Source organism: Silurus aristotelis (assembly GCF_946808225.1).
Source record: "Silurus aristotelis genome assembly, chromosome: 20".
Taxonomy (NCBI): Eukaryota; Metazoa; Chordata; class Actinopteri; order Siluriformes; family Siluridae; genus Silurus; species Silurus aristotelis.
The window spans coordinates 3,855,916-3,865,246 of record NC_139593.1 but is presented as its reverse complement, the minus strand read 5'-3'; the positions used below and the strand labels follow the sequence as shown (position 1 = coordinate 3,865,246).

The window sequence follows — 9,331 nt, the reverse complement described above, 5'->3', positions numbered from 1 at the left end:
CAAAGTTCCAAGTCCAAAACCGCTGCTGAGCTAAAACAACATAATGGCTCATCTCAGTTTTGCAAGAAAACATCTTGATGATCCCCAAGACTTTTGGGAAAATACTCTGTGGACTCACGAGACAAAAGTTTAACTTTTTGGAAGGTGTGTGCCCCATTACGTCTGGTGTAAAAGTAACACCGCATTTCAGAAAAAGAGCATCATACCAACAGTAAAATATGGTGGTGGTAGTGTGATGGTTGAATTTATTGAATTCTGTTGTTTACCAAAAAATCCTGAATCTGTTCGTGACCTCAAGCTGCATTTAAAACTGCATGTTCACTTGTGTATCTTTTACTAATATTTAAATTAGTTTGATGATCTGAAACATTAAAGTTTGACAAACATGCAAAAAAAATCAGGAAGGGGGGCAAACACTTTTTCACACCACTGTGTGTATATATAAAAAGAACTGAGGAAAGGACAAAATAATGGAGTATCAGCTCGGTGAAGCGAAATGTGAAGGACAAACAGAACCTACAGTCCAATGCATTGCCATGGCAACCAGCTGCTAACTAAGATACTCGGGTGCTAGCTGGCTACAATCTAAAACGTATCTCAGATTAGCTCAGGTTTCTAAAACGATACAGAACTACACAGGACAAAAAACTCAGAGCAAGACAGAGACGTGAGACAAAAAGCTCAGCATTTAATAACAAACACTGCAAAACGTTTAAAAAACACCAGGGAAAAAAAAAAAAGGATACAGAAAGCTTAAAGTTACTATAATATAATATACTGTGCATATCTACAGAATGCAGGGCTGAGGATATTAATTTGTCTGCAGCGCCGCCTGCTGGCACTCAGGAGCAGAACTGGGAAATCTTCTACCTTTAGACACTGTTACCACCTGAATCATGTAGAAAAGTGGAATTTTCTATCATTAATCACAGATAATAAATGGACCCAACCTTCCAATTAGTAACCCAAAGTCTTAACCACCGAGTTCTCATCTCCGGGTTCCTTAGTGAAACTTGATGTATCTGCTATGAAGTTATAAATCATAACAGTGAGCTTCTTCAGTGACTGAGGGGGTTCAGGGGCCTCTTTGAGTAACTTGATCGGATTTCCTCTCTCATTATATTCTCTTTATAACCTATAATTTATTTCCTGTATGGTCACGTTAAAAGTGAGTCTAAAGCCTGAGATGTATAACCTGCTCCTCACGACCGACTTACAGCAGGGATGAGATCAATACCAGGAAGGTAACAGATGAAGAGATGGAAGGAAAGGTGAGAGGTCAGTCGTCGTCAAGCTCGGAGGGCACGGTGCAGCGGGTCAGCGAGGACAGGTACAGCGCCGTGGTGGCCACCGGAGACAGACCGGCCGACACCTGCAAGACGGAGAGGAGTCTGGAGGCGGCCATGTTGACACCATCGTCTGTCTGTGAGGAAAGAACGAGGTTACATTCCTATCAGAGATAAAAAGGTGCTTTACACTTGTCACATGCAGTTTTCTGAGGGCTAAGGGCCTTGCTCGAAGGGCCCCTTGAGTGGGAGTTTGGCAATACTGTGGCCTAAACCCCCAAACCTTCCAATAACTAACCCATAGTCTTAACGACTGAGCTCCCACTTTCACTTCCACCACATGCTGGTGAGGAAGCGTTCAGTCCCAGGATCCTGAATTACAGTCCGATAAACTGATATTCTCTGAAAAAAGCTTTTTTTTCTTTCCATTTCAACATGTAAATAACCAGAGACCAGCCTTTTTTTATATTATTATTGTTTACAGCCATCACAAGCCAATTGAATTAAGACTTTTAAGACTTTTATAAGAATATTTATATATCTGTCACAGGACAGTTTCCAAAAATCCCAGCACTGAATGGAAATAAATATTAGAGGTCAACCGATTCAGTGGTTTTGGCAATTAATCGGCACAGATAGTTGATTGCTGGAACTATCGACAAAAATCCACGTGGATAGTTTTTCCAGGTTGCGTTCTACAGAACGAGAGCGGCCTCTAGAGGCCACGTGCTGTTTATTTTACATGGAGTGGCTGAGAAGGTCTGCTGTCATTATGCAGTACAAGAGCAGCCTCTAGAGCGAATCACTGACTATTTGTCTTTTGGTTTTTACTTTAATTTTGGATGTAACTGATTCTATGCTTATATTTATTTAATTTGGCACATTTTCATGATTCAGTACTGTTTCTTTATTTTTTGTAATAAAGTTTATATTTTACATGGAGTGTTGTGATTTTTTGTTTTATCCAGTTTCCATTTTAAAAACTATCGGATGAATAATCAATTATTGGCAAGTACGATTCAACCACGCCATCAGTATCGGTAAAATTCATCAACCCATCGGTCAAACGATGGTGTAACCAAAAGTATTGGGACACCTGCCGTTTCCATCCCCAAACTGTTCACACCACATTGGAGGCACACAATTGTATTGGTCGATGACTCTGGGTGCAGGAGCACGCAATTTTCCCCTTCACTCAAACCTGCTCCAGCATGACGCAGCCCCTGTGCACAAGATCTGCTTTACATGGTTGGAAGCTCCAATCCGATTTGGATGAATGTGAACACTGACTGCACCTCAGGCCGCCTCACATCACTTACAGCAGGACCTGACTTTACTCACACCAAACATCTAGTGGAACATCTTTCACAGCAGAGTGGATCTCAAGTGTCCTAAATGACCAAATGTGGAATGAGATGTTGAAAAAGAAGGAAATACACATCTTATGCTCAGGTGTCCACAAATGTTCTTATGTGAATGTTAGTCAGGCCCGTGCTCGGTGTGTGTTCAAGGAGATGATGATGGTGTTGTACCTGGTGTTCAGCACAGATTACAGGGCAGCGGTGGGACGCAGCAAGTTTCTTCACACTGAGCAAACGCTCCTGAGCCAGAGCACCACACCGAGCTGTGTACACACACACACACACACACGCGCACACACGCACGGTTACTCTGGAGACCGTATAAAAAGTATATAATTGCAGAAAGTTATTTCTAAAATCAATCTAAAGGGATAAAGAAGATATCTGACCTACCGTCAGTGACCATGAAGCAAACCTTCCCGAGGAAAAAATCTGATCTCAGGTGAGTGAGTGAATTCTCCACCACCTGAAGACTAGATAGAGAGAGAGTGCGGGCGAGAGAGAGAGAGAGAGAGAGAGACAGCAAGAGAGTGAGACAGATTGAGACAGAAAAAGAGACAGAGAGAGAGACACACAGTGAGAGAAAGAAAGAGAGAGTGAGACAGAGCGATAGACAGAGAGAGAAAGAAAGAGAGAGAGAGAGAAAGAGAGAGACAGTGAGAGATAGAGAGAGAGTGCGGGAGAGAGACAGACACAGCAAGAGAGTGAGACAGAAAGATAGACAGAGGGAGCGAGAGACACAGCAAGAGAGAGGCAGAGTGAGAGAGTGAGACAGAGAGAGAGAGAGAGAGAGACAGACAGAAAAAGAGACAGTAAGAGAGAGAGAGAGACAGAATGAGAGAGAGTAAAACAGAGCGATAGAAAGAGAGAGAGAGAGAGAGAGAGAGAGAGAGAGAGAGAGAGAGGGAGGGAGGGAGAGATAGACATAGGTTAGTTTGCTGAACAAAAAAAATGTCCACGTTTAATCCAGAAAGTAGCAGCATCAGATAAACAGATGTGTGTTTAAAGGTGGATTGGTTACCATGGAGATTACCTGCGCTCTGACAGGAGGTTCACAATAAACACCACCAGATCCACACGAGGCCGAGTCTCGCTGTTCTCCACTGGGAGAGGAAGTCTGCAAGCTAGCCGTCTGAAATGAGTCATGAAGATTAAATCAGGGTTTTCAGTGTTCAATCACTAAACACCAGCATGAATCTCAGTGTTCAATCACTAAACACCAGCATGAATCTCAGTGTTCAATCACTAAACACCAGCATGAATCTCAGTGTTCAATCACTAAACACCAGCATGAATCTCAGTGTTCAATCACTAAACACCAGCATGAATCTCAGTGTTCAATCACTAAACACCAGCATGAATCTCAGTGTTCAATCACTAAACACCAGCATGAATCTCAGTGTTCAATCACTAAACACCAGCATGAATCTCAGTGTTCAATCACTAAACACCAGCATGAATCTCAGTGTTCAATCACTAAACACCAGCATGAATCTCAGTGTTCAATCACTAAACACCAGCATGAATCTCAGTGTTCAATCACTAAACACCAGCATGAATCTCAGTGTTCAATCACTAAACACCAGCATGAATCTCAGTGTTCAATCACTAAACACCAGCATGAATCTCAGTGTTCAATCACTAAACACCAGCATGAATCTCAGTGTTCAATCACTAAACACCAGCATGAATCTCAGTGTTCAATCACTAAACACCAGCATGAATCTCAGTGTTCAATCACTAAACACCAGCATGAATCTCAGTGTTCAATCATTAAACACCAGCATGAATCTCAGTGTTCAATCATTAAACACCAGCATGAATCTCAGTGTTCAATCATTAAACACCAGCATGAATCTCAGTGTTCAATCACTAAACACCAGCATGAATCTCAGTGTTCAATCACTAAACACCAGCATGAATCTCAGTGTTCAATCACTAAACACCAGCATGAATCTCAGTGTTCAATCACTAAACACCAGCATGAATCTCAGTGTTCAATCATTAAACACCAGCATGAATCTCAGTGTTCAATCATTAAACACCAGCATGAATCTCAGTGTTCAATCACTAAACACCAGCATGAATCTCAGTGTTCAATCATTAAACACCAGCATGAATCTCAGTGTTCAATCACTAAACACCAGCATGAATCTCAGTGTTCAATCACTAAACACCAGCATGAATCTCAGTGTTCAATCACTAAACACCAGCATGAATCTCAGTGTTCAATCACTAAACACCAGCATGAATCTCAGTGTTCAATCATTAAACACCAGCATGAATCTCAGTGTTCAATCACTAAACACCAGCATGAATCTCAGTGTTCAATCACTAAACACCAGCATGAATCTCAGTGTTCAATCACTAAACACCAGCATGAATCTCAGTGTTCAATCATTAAACACCAGCATGAATCTCAGTGTTCAATCATTAAACACCAGCATGAATCTCAGTGTTCAATCACTAAACACCAGCATGAATCTCAGTGTTCAATCATTAAACACCAGCATGAATCTCAGTGTTCAATCACTAAACACCAGCATGAATCTCAATGTTCAATCACCACTGTGGTTCTCCATGGTGATAACGTTTGCTTTGTTTTGTAATTTGATGATGAAGATGACGATGATGAAAACATCACTCACACACTGACGTTGAAGTCTCTCTGCCGCTGCACGATGGCGTCAGCGAGCCTGGACTGAAACTTCTCCTCGTTTTCCACCAACTTTACAAAACAACAAAATCATAAACATTTGACGGATGAATAAAAATAAAAATCCCTCAAACATTATTTCCCCCCAAACGTCAGTATAAGTAGGAAAAATAAACATTTATTCACTGGTAGCAAATCAGTTTTTTCTCAACAGTGGGGAAAAAAGGCTCTGATCTGTTCAATGCTCAAGTGGACCTTTTTTCATTTTCAGAGTTTATATTTTTAAAATGTGTCACAGTTTTAATAAAGTTAATTCCTTTGAAGATCAAAAGTATTAATCAGCATTTAAAAAAATCTGAATAATTTATGATTTTATATGAAATTTATATATTTAGTAGGTTCTTTTATTGTGAAGATTCTGTGCTATTATTCCTTTACTGTTAAAAAAAAAAGAAAAAAAAGAAAGAAAGAAGAATACAATGTACAGAAGGTATTTTATTAATCAGAGTTTCAGTGTTAGGATGTGAATTCTGATTATAGTTTTATTGATTTGTCTCTCGGGTAAATTTGATCTTCACAAAGCCGGAAACTATTCGGTTTAAACCCAATTTTAGATTTTTCTCCTCCGATATTAAATCTCTCCATTAGAAATGTATTTAACACGTTTCTTCTCCTGTAGTAGTTTACAGAAACTTTTCAGAAGGCACCATTTATATACTTAGAAGTATTTAAAATTTCTTTTATCTCCCAAAATCAAAGAAATACATTTCAAAATATGAAGCGAGATCAAGTTTATCCATCCAGTGAATATTTACGACTAAGTTTTGGATTAGATTTGAATAAACGTATATTTTGTGATATTAAAACCACTGAACATTTGTTTTTATCACTTTATGGTCTGATCTCCATAACTGTCTTTTTCCCCCCCAAAGGTTCCACATCTAATAAATCTCACATTATCTTTAGACTCGTAATGAACATAATAATAAACTTCTGATGGGAAAGTTTTAGTGACACAAATCCAAATACTTCAAAGTGAAACCAATGCATTTTATAATACGTTTATTTCCTTCACAAAAGCCTTTAAAGTGATAAAGAAAAATGCAATGAATCTTTTGTCCTTTATAGAAAAATATGATTTACAGAATAAACCACAGCCCTGGTTTTTATATTTAATTTATTTATTTTCTCCCCTGAATATATATGTTTATATGTGTATTCTTCATTCACCTGTTCTGTATGTTTTAATGTAAAAATCTAATGTTATTGCCATGTTGTTTGTATATGGCTAATTTCTTATTAACTAAATAAATAAATGTAATAAAATTTCTCTTCTTTTCCTTTAAAAACGTGTCAAAACTCAAAGGATGTAAAAACGTCTATTATTATTGATTGTAAAAAACCTTTGATGTTTAAACTAACGGTCGGAAAACAAACAGAACTTTTGAAACACTAGAAGATGTAAAATCCTCTTTTTCTATTAAAAAGTCATTATTATGTTTGTAAAACTTCTTTATGCTATAAATGTTTTTACATGTGAAATTTTCTGGTCGTTTATTGTTGAGTTGTTTGTTTGCGATAAAAAGCCCGGATGTAAACCCGGAAGTGGATTGTGTACAGCGCGGTGCAGATACTCACTAGAATAGTCGCAGTGTTCAGTTCAGGGATTTTGCTGTAAGGTGCCAATAACGCCATGTTGCAGTCACTTTTTATTCTGCTTTATTTCTTAATAAAACGGTATTTACTTCCTGCTGCCCGCGTCTTCTTTCAAATCCGATGTCGCCACTTCCGTCACCACTTCCGCCGGCACTAAATCTCCCTCGATCCTTTCCTGCCCTCTAGTGGACGCGTGGCGTATTAACCATGTCACAAATTCTGCAATTATTGTTATTGTTTTTAATTGTTTTAAAATTCAACCACAAATAATTACAAGACAGGAATAAAGACAGAAAGACAGGAATAAAGACAGAAAGACAGGAATAAAGACAGAAAGACAGGAATAAAGACAGAAAGAAAGGAATAAAGAAAGGAATAAAGACAGAAAGAAAGGAATAAAGAAAGGAATAAAGACAGAAAGACAGGAATAAAGACAGAAAGAAAGGAATAAAGACAGAAAGAAAGGAATAAAGACAGAAAGAAAGGAATAAAGACAGGAATAAAGACAGAAAGAAAGGAATAAAGAAAGGAATAAAGACAGGAATAAAGACAGAAAGACAGGAATAAAGGCAAAAAGAAAGGAATAAAGACAGGAATAAAGACAGGAATAAAGACAGAAAGACAGGAATAAAGACAGAAAGAAAGGAATAAAGACAGAAAGAAAGGAATAAAGACAGAAAGAAAGGAATAAAGACAGGAATAAAGACAGAAAGAAAGGAATAAAGAAAGGAATAAAGACAGGAATAAAGACAGAAAGACAGGAATAAAGGCAAAAAGACAGAAATAAAGACAGGAATAAAGAAAGGAATAAAGACAGGAATAAAGAAAGGAATAAAGACAGGAATAAAGACAGAAAGACAGGAATAAAGACAGGAATAAAGACAGAAAGAAAGAAAGAAAGAAAGAAAGAAAGAAAGAAAGAAAGGGGTATACAGATAATACAAAAACTTAGTGAAGGAAAAAAAACCTGCAAATGTACACATGTATGTTTCTAATAAAAAAAGAGGAATTAGACATATTTTAGTTTAAACATTAAATGTTTTAACAACGGATTCAAGAATAAGTTTTTACATCCTTTGAGTTCTGACATGTTCTTAAAGGAAATGAAGAGAGATTTAATATCGGAGGAGAAAAATCTAAAATTGGGTTTACACTGAATAGTTTCCGACTTTGTGAAGGTCAAATTAACACAAGAGACAAATCAATAAAACTATAATCAAAATTCACATCCTCACACTGAAAATCTCATTAAAACCTTCTGTAGATTTTTCCATATAACAAAGGAATAGTACACAAATTAGTCTTATATACAATAAATACATAAATATATATATACACATCTCTATATTATATTGGCGAAATAATTTTTATACAAACTTTGTGTCTTTAAAAAAGACTTTTTCACACTTCAGTGTCATAATGAGGGGGAAAAAATAAAAGAAATAAATATAAAACATTTTTGAAAACAATTATAATTTTTTTGCATTAATTGTGTTACAATAAAATAATGAAAAATAATTTATCTACATATTCAATGTGTAAAATAATAATAATAATATAATAAAAAGCACTGCGGAAATCCCGCTAAGGATCCTTTGTGATTAGCGCCGCATGCTAAAGTGTAGTTTAATTATCAAATTTGAATTCTTTTCTTAGTGATTTTAGAAACGAATTCGAGGTAAATGTGGACTTTGTACCATTTCTTGCTTCAAAACGTTTTGTAATTCGTTCTTTTTAACAGCTAGCTTTGTGCTAGCGTCATCGCTTCCCTCAGGGATCGTTTGAACGGCTCGGTTGCCTAGCAACAGCTTGGGCGGCCATTTTGGATTCCATTCTCATACTGAGGAAGAATAAAAGAAACTGATATAAAAAGATTGAGAAAACAATTATATCTACTTTTGCATTAATCATGTAAAATTAATCTAATGGTAAATATCCACATATTAACTGTGTAAAATCATAAAATAATATAAACCACATTGTGAGAATATTAAACAAAAAGGCGCTTCATGCTAAGAGTTTAATTAATAAAGATATAATTTTCTTTTGATTTTGCGACACATCTGAGGTAAATGTTGACATTCATTCCCACTGTGTGATTTTTATTGCGTTCGTAAATTGTTTTGTTAATAATTTTACTTCAGCGTAAAGACCTGGACGTCCTTTTCGGATTTCAGCGTCATACTGAGGAAAAAAATCAAATAAATGAATATAAAACACATTTTAAAAGCAATGCTTATTGTTGTTTTTTTTCCAAACGCCTTTATTTAACTTGTTTAACATTTGTTGTGCCAGTTTTCCTTAAACAACAACAAAAAATAACACCAAACTGAAAAATGAAACAAAAACAATTATAATTACACACTAGAATA

The 9,331-nt window shown here is 36.7% G+C and overlaps 1 protein-coding gene across 1 annotated transcript; it reads right to left on the bottom strand.

The window, feature by feature from the left end:
• Positions 1-668: 668 nt before the first annotated feature.
• Positions 669-7,126, bottom strand: pane1 (proliferation associated nuclear element). The gene is made up of 6 exons (XM_083521969.1): positions 6,942-7,126; positions 5,296-5,375; positions 3,681-3,779; positions 3,041-3,120; positions 2,819-2,910; positions 669-1,423 (listed from the first exon to the last, which is right to left on the bottom strand). Exons 1-6 carry the CDS (start codon positions 6,996-6,998, stop codon positions 1,280-1,282), a joined length of 552 nt encoding a protein of 183 aa, XP_083378095.1. The 5' UTR covers positions 6,999-7,126; the 3' UTR covers positions 669-1,279.
• Between the last annotated feature and the right edge of the window lie 2,205 nt (positions 7,127-9,331).

Excerpts from the sequence above, each read along its gene's own strand:
- pane1 (XM_083521969.1), bottom strand. The coding sequence starts at position 6,998 with ATGGCGTTATTGGCACCTTACAGCAAAATCCCTGAACTGAACACTGCG. Across the intron at positions 3,780-5,295 it reads AGAGACTTCAACGTCAGTGT|ACGGCTAGCTTGCAGACTTC; the intron begins GTGAGTGATGTT and ends GACTCATTTCAG. Across the intron at positions 3,121-3,680 it reads AACCTCCTGTCAGAGCGCAG|TCTTCAGGTGGTGGAGAATT; the intron begins GTAATCTCCATG and ends CTCTCTATCTAG.